This window comes from Coregonus lavaretus (genome assembly GCF_964263955.1).
Source record: "Coregonus lavaretus genome assembly, chromosome: 20".
Classification (NCBI taxonomy): Eukaryota; Metazoa; Chordata; class Actinopteri; order Salmoniformes; family Salmonidae; genus Coregonus; species Coregonus lavaretus.
In genome coordinates, this window is record NC_140007.1 from 30845351 (window position 1) to 30866280 (window position 20930).

Here is a 20930-nt window from a genome sequence, read left to right on the forward strand (position 1 = left end):
CCATCCTGCCTGGTGTCAACGGTACAGGCTGGTGGTGTAATGGTGTGGGGAATGGTCCCTTGATACCAATTGAGGAATGCCCTGAAGAATTCAGGCTGTTCTGGAGGCAAAGAGGGGTCCAACTCAGAACTAGATGGGTGTACCTAATAAACTGGCCTTTAAGTGTATGTCCTATATGTGTAGGATCTTAATTGGCCCTATATTGTCACAGCAAAATAATCCTGCTGCAACAGGATTTGAACGTTTATCCATAATGTCGCTTGATCGGTGGTTAGGCTATTAGCTGGCCAAAAGTAGGCTACATGAAAATTGCAATACTGTTATAACCATGTGTTAGTATGGGTTTTCAGTGAATTTAAGTTAATCACAAAGCTCATCTGCATTTCAGGAAGATTCTCAGCAACAAAAGATTGATCGAATTAAGATTCCTGTATATATGTCCTACATATTATATTGTAACTTATACCCTACAGTAGGCTATGTGCGTATTGCCCAATATTTAAATAAAACGATGTAATGGCAAATATGGCGATTTGATGAAGCATCACATTCTGATAAGCATTCCAAGAGCCCTTTAAATACACTGTAGCCCATTGTGACACAATATGACGTTACATAGTCAAAAAAAACATGATGTGACATCATGGGAAGATTCCATTCACAGAAAGTAAAGGACTGAAATATCATCATACAACAAAAAAACATCCTGTGGTTCGATCAGAAGGGAAACCCTTCAGGTAATGTAAAGGAACTTAAAAACAAATTTAACATTGATGTACAATACTGTTGTAATTTGTTATGGCATATTACATAGCCCAATAATAAGAATAATACAAATATATATATATATATATATATATATATATATATATATATATATATATATATATATATATATATATAGGACTGACCATAATAGCTTTTTGCACTGTATTAGGCGTGGTTTATTTCCGTCTAATAATATTTAGGAATAAAAAGCACGTTTCCAAACAGAGATTCGTCTATAGTGTAGTTTTGGAGGTGGGCGTGTACTGTCTGGGCAAACCAAAACAGAGGGTGGGGTCGCCAGTCCAGGGTTGTACCAACTTCAATAGCACATTTGGGGCAGGCAATACACAGCTAAAATTAGACGGTTATTCTTCTGGGAATAAGACCTAACTAAAGTTCCAGCTAAACAAGGAGGACTACCCTATACGAGCCACAAAAGTTGGTATTATAGAGACTCGCACTTGCTCCTCAGTTCTCCATTGGCGTCATGCTGTACAACACGTTCTGAAACTCAAAAGTGGCAGCTGGGTAATCGCTGTACAAACCCGTACCACTGGATTCTATTGGATTCTATCCTCTGACTAGTGCTACTCACAGGCGAGAAAATGTCTTTTTTAACCATACCATCCCAGGAGGGGCTTTTCACCAAGGTGAAGAAAGAGGGGTCATCCGGAGAAGGACGGTGTTATGATGAAGGACAGTGTAATTCGGATGAAGAATACGAAGACAGCGAGGAGACAAACGTGCGTCTCATCCCCAGGTGCTCTCCTATCCCAAGGAAACGCGGACGGTCCATCTATGATGAGACCGCAGAGTATCTGAAAATCAAAGATGCAATTTCCAGCAGGAGAGTGTCGTTTGCCGATACAACAGGTAGAGACCTAACCGACGTGAAGGAATTCATCCAATTTGATTCGGATGATGAGGATAATGCCAGGTGGGAAGAAGAGGAGGCAAAATACCGAGCGAAAATCCGTGAACCGACCTACCGCGTAAACCCGGAGTGGACCATGCCCACTGCGGCTGCCCTTACTAAAGCAGTGCACATTAATAAAGTAGAGGTGGAGAGTGTGTCACCCATTGAAGACGAGCCCCTGGCGTTTACCGGGTTTATTCGAGTCCTTAATATTTCATTTATCAAAACTGTGTGCATTCGATCAACTATGGACAGCTGGAGCACCTACTTTGATTGTCCAGCAGATTATGTCCAGGGCGACGGTGAGACTGATAAATTTTCCTTCAAGCTCTCCTTCTGTCCACCGTATCTTCACCATGGGGCTCGCATTGAGTTTGTTGTCCGTTACGAAACTCCAGATGGCGATTACTGGGCGAACAACTCGCACATGAATTACGCGGTAACTCTTCTCGTGTCCTACGAAGACGATGTAGCACAAGATAGCCCGTTTGATATGCCAGACCTTACAAGTATCCTGAAAAGTGAAAGCAGTTACAGGTAAATTCCCTTGATCATCATCCAAACATCCTATCAATCTGATGAAGTCAAACAAAATAGACCTAGGCCTACTTACTGTAGGCTATGTACAGTAGGCCTATAGCAAACATGGAAAGGAATAGAATATAAAATAATTGCGGAATAAGATATAGGTATACAAAATAATAGCAAGCCTATAATAATATGATAATACAATCTGCTATTACACTTTCACATGAATCACATTTGACAATAGTTTTGAGGGACTACTGTGGTGCTACTACAGTGATGAAAGTTGTCTAAGGGGTTGTGAGGAAGTCAGGGTGAAAGGTCTCAGGACCACTTCTAGGAACACTTGTTCTAGTGCACTGTAAAATTAGAAAGACTCAAAACACCATGATTGTGTAATGAAACCATGAAAAGTAGTGCATCTAACCTGAGAGCTGTTGTTTGGAGGGTGTTTGAATGTAAACCCACCAACATGTACTTAAAGAGATTCTCCGGTACTTTTGTATACTTTTTAGCCAGTAGGTCTGAAAGTAGTGCTCACGAGCCAAAAGTGGTCCCCGAAAATTGCATACCATGTCACATATGTGCAGATACAGTTGAAGTCGGAAGTTTACATACACTTAGGTTGGAGTCATTAAAACTCGTTTTTCAACCACTCCACACATTTCTTGTTAACAAACTATAGTTTTGGCAAGTCGGTTAGGACATCTACTTTGTGCATTTTTCCAACAATTGTTTACAGACAGATTATTTCACTTATAATTCACTGTATCACAATTCCAGTGGGTCAGAAGTTTACATACACTAAGTTGACTGTGCCTTTAAACAGCTTGGAAAATTCCAGAAATTATGTCATGGCTTTAGAAGCTTCTGATAGGCTAATTTACATCATTTGAGTCAATTGGAGGTGTACCTGTGGATGTATTTCAAGGCCTACCTTCAAACCCAGTGCCTCTTTGCTTGACATCATGGGAAAATCAAAAGAAATCAGCCAAGACCTCAGAAAAAAAGTTGTAGACCTCCACAAGTCTCGTTCATCCTTGGGAGCAATTTCCAAATGCCTGAAGGTACCACATTCATCTGTACAAACAATAGTACGCAAGTATAAACACCATGGGACCACGCAGCCATCATACCGCTCAGGAAGGAGACGCGTTCTGTCTCCTAGAGATGAACGTACTTTGGTGCAAAAAGTGCAAATCAATCCCAGAACAACAGCAAAGGACTTTGTGAAGATGCTGGAGGAAACAGGTACAAAAGTATCTATATCCACAGTAAAACGAGTCCTATATCGACATAACCCGAAAGGCCACTCAGCAAGGAAGAAGCCACTGCTCCAAAACAGCCATAAAAAAGCCAGACTATGGTTTGCAACTGCACATGGGGACAAAGATCTTACTTTTTGGAGAAATGTCCTCTGGTCAGATGAAACAAAAATAGAACTGTTTGGCCATAATGACCATCGTTATGTTTGGAGGAAAAAGGGGGTCGGTTTGCAAGCCGAAGAACACCATCCCAACCGTGAAGCACAGGGATGGCAGCATCATGCTGTGGGGGTGTTTTGCTGCAGGAGGGACTGGTGCACTTCACAAAATAGATGGCATCATGAGGAAGGAAAATTATGTGGATATATTGAAGCAATATCTCAAGACATCAGTCAGGAAGTTAAAGCTTGGTCGGAAATGGGTTTTCCAAATGGACAATGACCCCAAGCATACTTCCAAAGTTGTGGCAAAATGGCTTAAGGACAACAAAGTCAAGGTATTGGAGTGGCCATCACAAAGCCCTGACCTCCATCCTATAGAACATTTGTGGGAAGGACTGAAAAAGCGTGTGCGAGCAAGGAGGCCTACAAACCTGACTCAGTTACACCAGCTCTGTCAGGAGGAATGGGCCAAAATTCACCCAACTTATTGTTGTGGAAGGCTACCCAAAACATTTGACCCAAGTTAAACAATTTAAAGGCAATGCTACCAAATACTAATTGAGTGTATGTAAACTTCTGACCCACTGGGAATGTGATAAAATAAATAAAAGCTGAAAGAAATCATTCTCTCTACTATTATTCTGACATTTCACATTCTTAAAATAAAGTGGTGATCCTAACTGACCTAAAACAGGGAATAAAACTGAGTTTAAATGTATTTGGCTAAGGTGTATGTAAACTTCAGACTTCAACTGTATGTGCACCACATCATTGCTCTCTCGCTCACTCTGCTGTGTATGTATCTTGCTAGCTGTCACTGAAATGGCGAGCGGCTGAAGCTCATTGGCTACAACTACAATTGCTAGGGGGCTGGCGCACGTGAGGGAAAATATAGGGAAAATGGCGCAGAACAGCTTCCAAAAAAAACGTCACTTTCAAACTAGGGATTTCATGGCTAATTGAGGTAAGACAGTGATTCTGCTCATAGATTATGCATGTATGAACTACACATTGACACATCCAGCCCAAAGTGGGAGGTTGAAAAAATATTTACTAATAATTAATTCAAGTCATTTAAATGATTTGTTAATATAATTTTACCAATTAAAATAAATAAATAACTTAATATCTTTCTCAAAATGTAAGTATATTTATTTATGAGGATAAACAAAGATAGAGAACATTTAGTGATTTAAATAATTAGAAGTCTGGTTTTAATCTCCTTGCACTTCCTATCTTGCCAAGTGCCTCTGTTTTTAGAGGATTGTGGGTAATTCACATTTTTACACAATGTTGTATGCACGTTTTAAGAAAGAAAAGTATACTTCTATATTAGTATTAAGCAGCTTGTTGTGTCATGAGGTGTAATGGATGATTAACGGAAATCAAAACCATTAGGCAAAATGACGATCAATAATGAGATGGCCCATTCCCACATTTCCAATTTCTGATGGTAAAGTAAAATACAGTATCCTGCAATGCTTGTTTTAAAACCTCCAGCTACTGCTGGTGAATTGAGCACTGTGATCAACAATGCCTGTCAAAATGGGTTAAACTGGCAAATGATCAGATACCTTCTTCGGGAGTATTTTAATTGATGTATGTATCTAATTCTGCACTAGACAGGATTCGAAACACCATAATAGTGTTTTGACGCTTTAGAGAGAGGAATCGACACCAAAAGAGAAGGGATCTAATTCTGCACTAAACAGAAATTGAAATACCAACATAGTGTTTTCAACATTTTCTGGTAGAACTCCCAGTCCCTGGCAAGGTGTTGCACAACACTTGATGATGTGTTTCAATATATCTGCAAAGTTAAAGGGATACTTCTGGATTTTGACAATGAAGCCCTTCATCTACAGTACTTCCCCAGAGTTAGATGAACTCATGGATACCATTTTTATGTCTCTGTATCCAGTATGAAGGAAGTTAGAGGTAGTTTGCGAGCCAATGCTAACTAGTAGTAGACGCATTGACTGGAAGTCTATGGTATCTACTAGCATGCTAGCAGTTACCATAGACTTCCAGTCATTGTGCTAATACTAGGTAGCAATTGCGCTAACGCTAGTTAGCAACTTATTTCAAACTGCACGCAGAGACAAAAATGGTATCCACAAGCTCATCTGACTGTGGGGAAGTAGATAAAGGGCTTCATTGCCAGTCGCTTTGGATAAAAGCGTCTGCTAAATGGCATATTATTATTATTATTATTATTGCCAAAATCCTGAAGTATCCCTTTAAGGTTTGGTCTCCTTTGAGTGAGTGGCTGCTCAGTTGCCACTAGTTTTGGTGTTACAAAGCACTTAATTTTAACAGTGTGGTTGGTTGCAGACAGTGCCTCACGTTGCTATATAATAGGCCTACCCACCCATTGTAGTTACGCAAAATCAGATTTGGTTTGCATCAGTGGTTTATGTGGGACAATCTCATAATATTTCAGCCAGGTTATATCTTGTGACCCAGTCTCCAGTACATTGAAGGGGGGCGGAGATGAGATGGCAGACACATGCACACACACCCTCTCAGAATGCCAGCAATCCAGGGGTGTGTGAGCTGTGAGGGGGATCGAAATAGCGTGTACAAGGCAGGTGTCACTTTCAGCCCCGCCGTTCTCGGACACTTACCCCTGACCTTTCAATGGAAAACCACAGTTGACATCAGCCCAATCTGGTTTCAATGAAATAGGTCATCTCTGAGGCTCCACCTGACTCCTCCCCTTATTGCTCCTTTTGGCCTTATTCCTCTAAAATCAATCTGATCGTCTGCAGGGCTCTCCTTTTCATTGACAGGATAATATTGCAAAATATATGTTATTTAAACCATAGAATTTCAGTGTAGGCTGACAGATAGGCTAGATGGATAGATAGGAAGTGTCCTTCTCTCATAAATGACCAATTGTCTAATTCACACCTCTATTCTTAAAATGATGGTTGCTGCCCTCGTATTTGGCAGTAAATTGTGCATCACAGTGTATGCATCAACTGCCACCTTGTGATCAATGGAAACCATCACACCATCATTATACCCCAAGGCATTATATAAAAACCTCAGTGTATCTAGATTTCTGTAGTTTTCCACTGCCTCTCAACACTTGGCATCTGTCTGCAATGGCGGTTCGCAATTCAATCAATCAATCAAATGTATTTATAAAGCCCTTTTCACATCAGCAGATGTCACAAAGTGCTATACAGAAACCCAGCCTAAAACCCCAAACAGCAAGCAATGCAGATGTAGAAGCACGGTGGCTAGGAAAAACTCCCTAGAAAGGCAGAAACATAGGAAGAAACCTAGAGAGGATCCAGGCTCTGAGGGGTGGCCAGTCCCCTTCTGGCTGTGTCGGGTGGAGATTATAACAATTGAGAAGGATGGGAACATAGGCTACTGAGTTATTGTTGGGCATCTCACACTCACAAGCGTGGAACACATGATGAAACTTGTGATCCTGCGTGTGAGTAGTCAGGGGGTTTGGGGGTCACCTCCCCCTGAAAACCCTTAAAAAGACTGGACTCCTGGGATATAGGATATAGATCGATCCAGTCACGTGGGTCTTCATTACACTACTGTATGCAGCCCTGAGAGGAGAAAAGCTGGGATAAAGAAGTGGGGCAGTGCAAAAAGGGTGGGTGGTGGGGGGCATGGAAAACCCCCTATTAATAAATGGGTTCTGTAGTTAACTGAACTCTGAAACCTTTTGAGTGAAAGCTGCCATCCTATGTGGGATGTTAGGGAAGTAAGTAAGTAGCCTTGTCTGAGCTATATAGGGCAGGATTATATCTCCTATTTCTGTAGCTTTAGGCTGCTTGATGTACAAGTACACCCTAGTCGTAAAGAGAATCTCCAAAAGAGCTTGCTTTATCAAACTCATTAGGCCACGGCATCAGCTACCGATACACTTGTGGCTGTTATTTTCCACTGTTAGATGTGGTATCTTATATCACTACCCCCTGACACTGGAAACCCTTGCCAATCTCAGGTTCTCTGCCAATGGCTCTAACTTGATTTTGACTAGATGGGATGCAGCTAATGTCAGAAGTGACTTTTCGTAGCAGGTTAGGAGAACTTACGCAGCAGGTTTGGAGAATTAGGCTAAGGTTAAGAAAAGAGTTAGGGTTAACTAAAATGCTAAAATTCTCCCAGAAGCGACTTGAACAAGCAACTTTTGATGTCACTTTGACATTAACTGCATCCCTTCTAGCCACGACCCTCTAACTCATGTCAAACTCATTCCACGGAGGGCCGAGTGTCTGCGAGTTTTTGCTCCACCTTCGTACTTGATTGATCAATTAAGGTCACTAATTAGTAAGGAACTCCCCTCACCTGGTTGTCTAGGTGTAACACCCCTGCTCTAACTCTTCAGAGAAATGACGAGTGAATGGAAGGTAAAGGGAAAACGCAAAGATCAGGAGGAAGGCGTATCCACTTGCATTTCCAAGAGTGATCATGAGGTTTATGTCTTGTGCTATAGTATAAGATTATCGTGGCTTCCATCTTGTAGGCTATTACTCAACACAGTGACCAACACTCCACCAACGTGTGAGATGTGACAGTAAGGCTCTGTGAGTCATGCTTTGTGTAGGCCTATAGTGCATTCGGAAAGTATTCAGACCCCTTGACTTTTTCCACATTTTGTTATGTTTTCCTCATCAATCTACACACAATACCCCATAATGACAAAGCAAAAACAGGTTTTTAGACATTTTTGCTAATTTATTAAAAATAAAAAACGGAAATATCACATTTACATAAGTATTCAGACCTTTTACTCAGTACTTTGTTGAAGCACCTTTGGCAGCGATTACAGCCTCGAGTCTTCTTGGGTATGACGTTACAAACTTGGCACACCTGTATTTGGGGATTTTCTCCCATTCTTCTCTGCAGATCCTCTCAAGCTCTGTCTGGTTGGATGGGGAGCGTCGCTGCACAGCTATTTTCAGGTCTCTCCAGAGATGTTCGATCGGGTTCAAGTCCGGGCTCTGGCTGGGCCACTCAAGGACATTGAGAGACTTGTCCCAAAGCCACTCCTGCATTGTCTTGGCTGTGTGCTTAGGGTCGTTGTCCTGTTGGAAGGTGAACCTTCGACCCAGTCTGAGGTCCTGAGCACTCTGGAGCAGGGTTTCATCAAGGATCTCTCTGTACTTTGCTCCGTTCATCTTTCCCTCGATCCTGACTAGTCTCCCAGTCCCTGCTGCTGAAAAACATCCCCACAGCATGATGCTGCCACCACCATGCTTCACCGTAGGGATGGTGCCAGGTTTCCTCCAGACGTGACGCTTGCCATTCAGGCCAGAGAGTTCAATCTTGGTTTCATCAGACCAGAGAATCTTGTTTCTCATGGATTGAGAGTCCTTTAAGTGCCTTTTGGCAAACTCCAAGCAGGCTGTCATGTGCCTTTTACTGAGGAGTGGCTTCCGTCTAGCCACTCTACCATAAAGGCCTGATTGGTGGAGTGCTGCAGAGATGGTTGTCCTTCTGGAAGGTTCTCCCATCTCCACAGAGGAACTCTGGAGCGCTGTCAGAGTGACCATCGGGTTCTTGGTCACCTCCCTGATCAAGGCCCTTCTCCCCCGATTGCTCAATTTGGCATTGCAGCCAGCTCTAGGTAGAGTCTTGGTGATTCCAATCTTCTTCCATTTAAGAATGATGGAGGCCACTGTGTTCTTGGGGACCTTCAATGCTGCAGACATTTTTTGGTACACTTCCCCAGATATGTGCCTCAATACAATCCTGTCTCGGCGCTCTACGGATAATTCCTTTGACCTCATGGCTTGGTTTTTGCTCTGACGTGCACTGTCAACTCTGGGACCTTATATAGACAGGTGTCTGCCTTTCCAAATCATGTCCAATCAATTGAATGTACCACAGGTGGACTCCAATCAAGTTGTAGAAACATCTCAAGGATGATAAGTTTAGTTTTAAACTAATATTTAAAACTCCTTGCACACAGAACACCCAGCTGGTGACGGTGATAACTGAGTAGAACAATACTTCTCAATTTCGAGTCTCATAGCAAAGTGTCTGAATACTTATGTAAATAAGGTATTTCTGTTTTTTATTTTTAATACATTTGTAAAAATGTCTAAAAACCTGTTTATGGGGTATTGTGTGTAGATTGATGAGAAAAAATAAATAATTTAATCCATTTTAGAATAAGGCTGTAACGTAACAAAATGTAGAAAAAGGGAAGGGGTCTGAATACTTTCTGAATGCACTGTATGTCTTGTGTTCTACAAAACACTAACATAAGATCATGCTGATCAAATGTATATTTACATTTATCTTTACAATAAGATCATGAGTGTCTTCATTGCAGTGCCATTGGTTAACAGTCATGTTATATCTTTGCTTTCAGTATGGAGGATTCTGACTACTTTGCACAGTTCCCAGAGAAGGGTGGAGGTAAAGCAGGACTGCTGCATATGAGTATCACACAGAGTTATTACAAAGTTGTAAAAGGATGAAACATAAAAGCGAGTAAGGAGACATTTTTAGATCCTTATATTCACTTTTTCAATCATACCAGGCGACCTCTCAGGCCAGTCCAATACATCCAATGTATGTTAATAGAGTTTTTTAGAGTTAATAGAGTTTTACATGAAACACAGTAAGTGTATATTTAGAATAATGGGTCGGTGTGATTGACTTTTGACCTTTGTTTTTGAAGATGAACCGGTGACTAAGCCAGTGCCAGATATGGTGAAGCCCAGTCCTGAGTGCCCAGTCATTCTTCAACCAGAGCTTGACTTAGAGGTAAGGGTGGAATAACTCATCAGTATTTCTTACCAGTTATCTTTGAACTTGTATATATTTATACTACATTCTCTATGTTGTACATTTCATCCTGATCCATTTAGGGATGACACACTCTCGGTTGTAAAAGTGTAGAGGAGCACTTTGTGTACAGTTAAAGGAATGCCATTGGATATGCACATCTTAGGCCTCCTACGTGTTTGGAACAGTTTGTCATCGTGAGGATGAGGATATAGTGGGGCACACACCATCAAAGGCATTGTTGTGATAACGTTAGTACAATGTTGCTACTAGTATAATAACAGGGTTACCGTACAGTTACAGCAACTTAATATGAAGTGTAAACCGGTAGATACAGTATAACGGAACTGCAGAAATGATTTGTAAGAATGGTCATAAACATGTGCATGCCTATTTCATCAGCTAATTGAATGGAATGGCAATATGGGTATGAATGAATGTGGCACATAGCTAGCAGAGCCATAGATGTATGAATATATAGTTAATGCCTTCCCCTCAGCAGAAATGAAATCATAAACTTCACTGCAATTTTCATGCATATAATCTCATGCATGTTTAGCTATCCTGGAGTGTGTTGGTTCATGTTACAGTTGAAAGTTCCAGGTTAAATAACTAGGCCTATGTTATTTTATAAAATGATGGCTGAATCCTAACTTGAGAGCTGTACTTCCAACTAAAACTTTCACATAAATCTCCCATTGACATCAATGCATGAAAGTGCAAGTTCATTAGATCTTAGGTTTCAGCCAATATTGGATTTATCATTCATTAGGGCATAACATTATTATATTCGAATAGTTCTTAATTTTGCATGCGACAACAAGTAGTGGAAAATATGTTCTGTTACTAAATATGGGCGAATTGACTAAAAAAGTTCATTTCAAACTCTAATATATTTTTTTCTCCAATGACAATTAATTTCACAGCTCATTGAAGCTTCAGCCACAACTTAGGTAATGTGCACGCTGATGGCCACAAACTGCATGAGCTGTTTTCGCTACTTGTATCATTTGTCTTTCAGTTCTTATTAGGGTTGAATGGTGGGAACCCGGTTACCGAGATTTACCGGAATTTACCACTCAAAACCACTCCCTTTTTGCAGGATAAATAACTGGGATAAATAACTGTGAGAAACCGGTAAATTATAAGAAAGTATTTATAGGAACAGCATAGCGTGAAATGGAACTGTTAAATTACAGTGGGGAGAACAAGGATTTGATACACTGACGATTTTGCAGGTTTTCCTACTTACAAAGCATGTAGAGGTCTGTCATTGTTATCATAGGTACACTTCAACTGTGAGAGACGGAATCTAAAACAAAAATCCAGAAAATCACATTGTTGATCTTTAAGTAATTATCTTTAAGTAATTAATTTGCATTTTATTGCATGACATAAGTATTTGATACATCAGAAAAGCAGAACTTAATATTTGGAACAGAAACCTTTGTTTGCAATTACAGAGATCATACGTTTCCTGTAGGTCTTGACCAGGTTTGCACACACTGCAGCAGGGATTTTGGCCCACTCCTCCATACAGACCTTCTCCAGATCCTTCAGGTTTCGGGGCTGTCGCTGGGCAATACGGACTTTCAGCTCCCTCCAAAGATTTTGTATTGGGTTCAGGTCTGGAGACTGGCTAGGCCACTCCAGGACTTTGAGATGCTTCTTACGGAGCCACTCCTTAGTTGCCCTGGCTGTGTGTTTCGGGTTGTTGTCATGCTGGAAGACCCAGCCACGACCCATCTTCAATGCTCTTACTGAGGGAAGGAGGTTGTTGGCCAAGATCTCGTGATACATGACCCCATCCATCCTCCCCTCAATACGGTGCAGTCGTGTCCTGTCCCCTTTGCAGAAAAGCATCCCCAAAGAATGAGGTTTCCACCTCCATGCTTCACGGTTGGGATGGTGTTCTTGGGGTTGTACTCATCCTTCTTCTTCCTCCAAACACGGCGAGTGGAGTTTAGACCACAAAGCTCTATTTTTGTCTCATCAGACCACATGACCTTCTCCCATTCCTCCTCTGGATCATCCAGATGGTCATTGGCAAACTTCAGACGGGCCTGGACATGCGCTGGCTTGAGTAGAGGGACCTTGCGTGCGCTGCAGGATTTTAATCCATGACGGCGTAGTGTGTTACTAATGGTTTTCTTTGAGACTGTGGTCCCAGCTCTCTTCAGGTCATTGACCAGGTCCTGCCGTGTAGTTCTGGGCTGATCCCTCACCTTCCTCATGATCATTGATGCCCCACGAGGTGAGATCTTGCATGGAGCCCCAGACCGAGGGTGATTGACCGTCATCTTGAACTTCTTCCATTTTCTAATAATTGTGCCAACAGTTGTTGCCTTCTCACCAAGCTGCTTGCCTATTGACCTGTAGCCCATCCCAGCCTTGTGCAGGTCTACAATTGTATCCCTGATGTCCTTACACAGCTCTCTGGTCTTGGCCATTGTGGAGAGGTTGGAGTCTGTTTGATTGAGTGTGTGGACAGGTCTTTTATACAGGTAACGAGTTCAAACAGGTGCAGTTAATACAGGTAATGAGTGGAGAACAGGAGGGCTTCTTAAAGACAAACTAACAGGTCTGTAAGAGCCGGAATTCTTACTGGTTGGTAGATGATCAAATACTTATGTCATGCAATAAAATGCAAATTAATTACTTAAAAATCATACAATGTGATTTTCTGGATTTTTGTTTTAGATTATGTCTCTCACAGTTGAAGTGTACCTATGATAAAAATTACAGACCTCTACAAGTAGGAAAACCTGCAAAATCGGCAGTGTATCAAATACTTGTTCTCCCCACTGTATGTGTCAGCCTACTAATTATACAAATAGGCCCTATTATATTTCAAAATTAAAATCAAATTCGCTAGTCTATACTTGTAACTTTGTATGCCGCATGTGCTGCACCAGAATCGCATGTTCTTTTCTGCTTTATCATGGTTTGAACAATGTGCGTAATTCCAGTCCATATAATACAGTATAATACAGTACAGTAATACAGTTCACACTCAAAAAGACTAGCCTACTGGAGCTAGTTTCTTTATTTACCCAAGAGAGCATATAGCTAGCTATATCTATGGGTTTTTCTGTTGTGCGTAATGTGCAGTAGCCTATATCATATACAGTATGTATTGAATAATGGCACAATCATTTGGGCATTTTTGGGCTTGGGCTCATTAAAGGTTGTTAATATAGGGCTCATAAAATGTATTTAATATATGGCTCATCAGGGTCAGGTAGCATCAGGTTTGAATTTTCATGCTGGTCAAAGCTCTAATCAAATCCAGACATATTTATATGCTTTAAAATGCTTTTAATTACACTTCCGGATTTGGCGGGAAATACTGGGTTACCTGGGAGAAAAGTGATTTATTCTCGGGATGGAACATTTGTAAAATACCGGGAAAATATTCAACCCTAGTTCTTATTCACCATGTGTGCATGATTTTGCATCGGAGTTTGAGCGTTTCATCATTAACCACCTATTTCTCAAGACTGTAGTTTTAAAATAACACAAATGTCTCAGTCATGACAGACGATCTTCCTGTAGCAGTAGCCATTCTATTGTAGTATAACAGTAGCCTACCAGTGGAGGCTGCTGAGGGGAGGACGGCTGATAATAATGGCTGGAATAGAGTTGATGGAATGGTATCAAACACAGTTTTCATGTGTTTGATACCATTCCATTCACTCCATTCCAGCCAGAACACTCCGTTCCAGCCCTCAGCAGCCTCCACTGTAGCCTACATACAATACATTTACTGATATTCTTCTAAAGAATATAAATCTAAGGGTATCATGCCTTAGTAATTTGAATTAACAAATTATCCATCTACTTGGTATGGATGTTTCAATGAGTGTCATGTGAGCGTTTACTTAATCTAAAACATATGGTTTTATCTATACCGTCTGTATATGTGTGTGCGTGTTTCTTTAGAAGCCATTTATTTAATGTTTCATCCTTGTCATCCACTGTCCTCCTAATGAACAATTGCCATATTTTAATGTCTTGAAGATCATTAATAGTGTTTGGGGGGAGGGGGAAGGGGGAAGGGGGAGAGAGTTGCTCAGTCTTCCATTGAGGGTAAGTGTAATTGATAATTTTGTGCCATTTATTTTGGGTGAACAGATAGTATTTATTTTGGATGGACTTATTTGCTTTGGATTTCAGAATAACACATAATTATGTTGGATTTTAGATTGATAGATAATTATTTTGGATGTTGATTGCTGTCAGTATATTTTGTCTCCTACATAAATGCATGGGTCATGTAAACATAAATCTGACCTTTTATGATATGTCCTCCACAATGTTTTATAACATCAGCATAGATTCCAAACTTTCAGTATGCATTGAGTTGCTTTTTCTCTGTGGTGATATTAGTGTGCAACACAATTCGTGACTAGTCCCTGTGCCTCAAAGCTAGCCTGGTACCAGATCTACAGTATTTGTGCTGTATATCTAACTCCTAGGTTCTTTGTCATGTCAAACAACGACCTTAGGAGTTGGCTGCACAGCACAAACAGATCTGGGAGCTCCCATGGCCGTCACTGTAATTTCTTTATTTTTGTGTTATTCATACAGACTGCCGATGACATAACCAGTTCTCCTCTCCCAGCCAACCTAGACCTTCCATTAGCAGATGGAACACTGTCCAGTGCCACTGTATCCATGGGTAAACAATCACCTCATGTGTCTTCCACATCCACAACACAAGCCAATGAAGTGTTATCCATACCTGTAGCATCCGAAGCCAACCAACTGACAACTGAACCAGAGCCTTCACGGGAACTGGACTGTGAATTACTAAAACTGGATTGTGAAATATCGAAACTGGACTTTGAATTAAAAGAACATGTTCCAACACCACTCAACATCAGCATTGCTGAAGCATCAGATGACAAGGAGGAGGAGGCAAAAGGGAGGAACCTTCCAGGAGGAGCCCAAAGATAGTAGTCCACCCACACCTCTGCATGTTCCTTCACCTCTCCCCAGCAATATGGATGAAGTCTCAGATGGTGAGAAAGAGAAGGAGGAGGATAGTAGTCCCTCTACACACCTGCACATTCTAACACCACCTCATGTCAGCATTGCTGAAGCATCAAATGACGAGAATGAGGAAAAGGGAGGAACCTTCCAGGAGGAGCCCAAAGATAGTAGTTCCTCCACACCTCTGAGCTCGTCTCCAACACTTCTCCACAGCAGCATGACTGAAGCCTCAGATGTTGATGAGGAGGAAAAAGAGGAGGAGGAGGAGGGAGGAACCTTCACTCTGAAACACACACAACCACACACCGAACTTGACCCACCTCACACGGAGATCCAAGCCAACGTGCCTTCTTCACTGGAAGATGTTTTATATCAGAGTGTGCTTTCCGCAACACCGGATGTAGTGGTGGGGGAGTTGGTGGAGGAGGAGGAGGAGAATGTAGAGGAAAAGGAGGTGGAGAAGGAGGTGCCGGAGCAGGGGTCAAAGGTGGAGGTGGATCCAAGGCAGGAAGCAGAGAAAGATGCTGAGGAGGAAAACGAGAAGTCCTTCAGAATTCAGGAGCCAAGCACCAGCTCCTCAAGTTGCCTAGAACATCCCTCAGACCCCACCCACTGTGAGCTCAGCAGAGCTGAGGACGGTACCAAATCCCAGATAAAGGTTTCCGCTAAGGCCTCCCCATCTCTCCCTGAAGAGTCTGATGATAATCAGCTGACATTAATGGATGACGGCATGGCCAGAGAAGATGGAGTCCTGATGATAGAGGCTGTAGGGCCCAAGCTAGAGAGCTCCCAGGCAGGTGGCGAAGTAGGTGTAGGTGTAGTAGCCACCTGTCCGTGGCACCCTCCCATGGTGACCGTGACACACCTTGGACCCACAGGAGAGGACAGAATGACCAGCCACACTGCTGAGCCGCCCAATGACGTCTCACAGATGTCCCCCCTTGCATCTCACCAGCGCTTCAAGCGAGGGGTGGCAGCCGGACTGAGCGAGCTGGCAGCTGTGCTCTCTGAGGACTCAGGCGGCTCTAAGCAGCAGGATGACATCACTGCTAGTGCACACACCTCTCCTGGGTTGGAGAGCCAGTCACCTCTGGGAGTTCAGCGCAAAACCGTTTATTTAGCAGTCACAGAGAACATCTCAGAGTCATCCATGACCATCACCCAAGATGGTACTAGCAGTTCAAATGAGGAAGACGCTATTATGGCGGACGAAGAGGAGGAGTCTTTCCGGGTTTCCTCAGAAACAGGTCTACCAAGCAGATCATCAGAGGCTCAGATCACCAAGCCCCTAACCCCCCAGGCTGAACCGACCCTGGACAGGACTCTGATCCCATCCATCGTGTTCCTGAGTGTGGCCATTGGCCTCGTCGTCGGGCTTCACGAACCCAGCACCTTCCTCTTCATGGGACTATTCTTTGTCTCCCTCTGTTTCTGAGGGGTTCCTCCTTTCGTGTGAAGTGACTTAACCCCTTTTTAAGTGCCTTTTCATGTTTCCAAACAAACTTGTATTATGAGCACAATTGGTTCCTGGTGTTTTATTTTTAAATGTGTGCCTGTGGAAGTGTGTATATGTCTGTATGTTATCACAAAAGAGAAGGGATCTTGTTCGTTAAAAGTAGCGAGAAGTTCATTGAATTTGCATTGTTTCATGCCAAGAGTTAGATAGTCAAAAAACTGTTTAAGTTTGTTAAAACATAACCATGCAATACATAGGCCTAATTTTGTTCTTAAAGGGTTCGAGTAAGATTTTGTGTATAAAACATGGAAATCCAAAGAATTGTTGAGAAGTGTGACTGTTGGCTGTTTGGAATCGGAATGTATATATGTTCTAGATTGGGCTGGGAGACTGAAACTGGTGAAGCAGTAAGGTTGTAAGGTAAACACAGGTTCCTTGGGTAAGGACAGTAGCTACTAGATAAAGTATGTTCATATGACTGCCTAATGCAAAATGTTGTCATTTGTGCTCTGAGAATTGCCAGTCCTCACATTGTAGAATAGTGGTGTGCTGTGGTAATCATTTTACAGTAGAATACTGTTGTTGCTATCAAATGGTAGTTCATGCAAGTTAAAGCCTACACAGTTTCACCATTTAGCTAGCTAAATCGACATAAATTTGACTGACTGAGTTTTAACAACTGTTCACTGTGATGATACCTGAAAGAATATTTGAAGTGATTTATGTGTTTGTAATGTGTGTATGTCTGGGTGTGGTGTGTTATGGTGCCCATAAAGTCTGATTAATAAACGATGTGCTGGTCTTTCTTTCTTTCATCTCTCTCTCTCTTTCTTTCTTTCTGTTCTAATTCATGTGATTCTAAATACTGACACGCAAAATCACAGCTGTACTCATTTTGAGGTAAGCCTCTTTCATCCACAGTCACAAGACAAATTACTTTACTGCTAAAAATCTACCACACATAAAGTTATGTGACAAATGTTAAAGATACTTTTTGATATAGTATAAGACTATAGTATAACAATAGTACGTTTTATCAGCCTCTTCAAGGCGCTGATTTCCTGGTGTTTTTAGTGTTTTGTGTCCAACAATGAAAATTCACAAGAAACGTTTTTAATATTAATTTTAAAAAATTGCTCAGAATACTTGGGGAGCAAAATAAAACCCCACCAGCGGGCCAAATTCGGTCCACGGGCTGCCAGTTGGGGAACCCTGCTCTAGCTGATTGGCCAGCTAGAACAGAGGGTGGTCACACAGTGTCTCAGGCCTGGATCAAATGGAAATATCCCCAGGCAACATGTGCTGCTGATATTACTGAAAAGGTCATGCATTGCAGTGAAGTCACGGTGTCAAGCTACAGAGGCCAGAGCCGCCATTGTAAACTGAGATCAGTGTTTAAAGGCCGATAATTCGCCAGGGAAGCCCCTCAGCGAATGTTGTTGTTGACTACACAGACAAAAGTGATGGCAGACTTGTCCCTTTTTGGCTTGTAAACATACAGTATTTTTGTGCAGCTATAAATGATCTCATCTTTAAGTTATTTGAATTGTAATATTATTATTATTATTTTATTTTTTTGTCATTTAGCAGACGCTCTTATCCAGAGCGATTTACAGGAGCAATTAGGGTTAAGTGCCTTGTTCAAGGACACATCGACAGATTTTTCACCTAGTCAGCTCGGGGATTAGAACCATATAGTTCAGTATTGATTATGGCCACAATGCAATTCCACTCCGAAGTCATGACGTTTGATCTTTCACACATATAAGGGAAAATCATGATTTGATAGGGATTAGCCCCCCCCCCCCCCCCCCCCCCCCCCCCATCCAAGAAATACCAAACATGTATTCATCACATTTTTCAGGTGTTTATTTATATGATGTTGAATTTATCGCTTTGTATTTAATATAATCAGTTCTCTCTCTCTATCTCTCTAGCTCTCTCCTACGAATAGAACCGACGAACTCCGCGAATAGGCGCGCAGCATCCACACAAGCAGCCATTTAATTGAGATTACTTTAAAATAATTAATTTAAACTCTCAGCCTTTTTTTGTTTGACCGTAATGCGATAGAAATTCCAATAATTATCATTTTCAATATGCCAAATCAAATGCGGTCCGCTAGAATTAGGCAGACAAATGCAATGTGGACCTTCACCTGACAACAAAAACAGACTGGCTGCAAATGACTGGGTTAATAAATGCACAGCGTTTACTTCTAAATAATGAAAATAGAGATTAATCGAGGTTATTTTGAAGACGGGTGGATGGATATGCGTCAACAAGGGTCGTCGAGACGTTCGTCAAAGGAAACTCGATATTTCACCGCTATGAAAATCTTAGATTTGGATCTGACGATATAGAGGAAGATAGATCGTATTGCAGGCTATATAGAAGCTAGCCGCCTACGTGATGTAACCTCTCCTAAATTGTCTTTAGACTCTCTATTTACCTCCGACATGACAATACATCCGAGGATCGTGCAAATTACATGAAATGAAGGACACGAAAATTGGACGCATCCTCTGTCTGTATGAAACTTATGTTTAAGATGCTCAGTGAACATTAGGCTACCTGTGGCCGAATTGTGTCATCGCTCAGAGGACAGACATAGCCTATCTTGAGTGTGGTGGTTTCAATATTGACTGGAGAATGTGTTAATATCAGTGTCAGTGCCGCCTCTCTGACTGAGGTTTCCCGCATCTTTACATATCCCAGAAATCGAAGGTAAGTTATTTCTGTATATGAACCAAATTACCAAATGGAACATGATGATGCACCTGTTTATATATGTTTACCATGCTGGATGCTCACAGGACATTACTTAAAACAGATAAAAAGTCAATGCATTGATGAAGTGATTTGAGTTCATGCAGAAATATGTTTCTTATCAAAGCTAGTCATTAGTAGCAAGGCCTATGATTAAGATTGCATAAATCCACAGTCTTATTTGGGATGAAAGCAGTATTGCAATAATCTTCCATTTATTTAGGCCTCCCTGCAGTCCCAGCTCCAACAACAGGTGCGTTCTTATCATTATATGAGTTGCCTGGGCGCGGCGCTGTTCAGTGGCAGTGGTGCTGATAAATCTGCAAACAGTCCTTTGTTTTAGTTCGCGCTGGTGTGGCGCTGTCCATGGTGCTGAATGTTTGCCAATCCATTCCCGAAGGCTATTTAGTTAGATTTCTTTATTGTATCTGCGGCTTCTACAATGAAGTTACAACATGTTTGGGTTGTGGTATTCTAATGTGCAGAAAATGATATCGTTTCCTCTTCAATGCCCTGCATGAGATGTAGACATTTCCTTGCTACGTTTAGGCCTACATTATTCACTGAGGCATGGCCTGTGTATTCAAAAATTAGGGAATTATTAATATTATATGAAGTCAACAGGTGAATCAATCACTCTCATATATACTCATAGACACACATATGCCTCCCAACTCCTTTGTTCCGCGATCCATTTTTAGTACAAACACTATTTTGACATTTAGAATGTCTTAATTTATCTGATTGGTTGTGCTCAGCTTCATCCCATATACACCCCCAAGCACGCACTCAAACACCCACACTCCTTCACAAAGTATGTCAGCTGTTGTATCTTAGCAACGGGCAAGGTAATTATTGAGAGCGCCAAGGAGCTGGCATGCTGGAGAACTGCTGATCTGATCCCAGCAATAGAAAGACAGGAAGGTGGAGATATCGTCACTGTTGCCCAACATGTTTCTGGAAGCCATGTTTTTGTTTTCTTTGTTGTTTTTATGGATCCAAATCGATCTGACAAAGGTATGAGCCAAGGCTGCCTGTTTTGCAGATGGTTGTTCTCTGGTAAATGGATAAATATGCTAGCTATGTCCTCCTGGAGTGAGTGTCAACACACTGTCTTCTGTTTCTTTGTTCACAGGTGTTAAATGTAATGGAGACAAATGAGCCTGTTATGTAGAATGGATCCTCACATCTCCCAGTAAGAGGCAGGACAGAGGGAGGAAAACCTCAGGAGGGACGATAGGAGGGCTGCCGTGCCAGAGGCGGAAGAGTGGCGTCGGTCGGAGCAAGAGAGGGGGTAGAATCAC

General features: G+C 41.8%; 1 protein-coding gene across 3 annotated transcripts; it reads left to right on the forward strand.

Annotated features, from left to right (window-relative positions):
• Positions 1-1298: 1298 nt before the first annotated feature.
• LOC311147663 (protein phosphatase 1 regulatory subunit 3A) lies at positions 1299-20910 on the forward strand. Of its 3 annotated transcripts, XM_084184412.1 has the most exons (5): positions 1299-2221; positions 9988-10034; positions 10300-10385; positions 11333-11359; positions 14997-15045. In XM_084184412.1, the coding sequence occupies exons 1-4, from the start codon at positions 1374-1376 to the stop codon at positions 11357-11359; spliced, it is 1008 nt and encodes a 335-aa protein (XP_084040538.1). In that variant the 5' UTR covers positions 1299-1373; the 3' UTR covers positions 14997-15045. The 3 variants fall into 3 exon arrangements, with proteins under 3 accessions (XP_084040538.1, XP_084040537.1, XP_084040536.1); XM_084184411.1 differs by lacking the exons at positions 11333-11359; positions 14997-15045 and adding an exon at positions 20762-20910; XM_084184410.1 differs by lacking the exon at positions 11333-11359 and having other exon boundaries at positions 14997-15369.
• Positions 20911-20930: the final 20 nt, after the last annotated feature.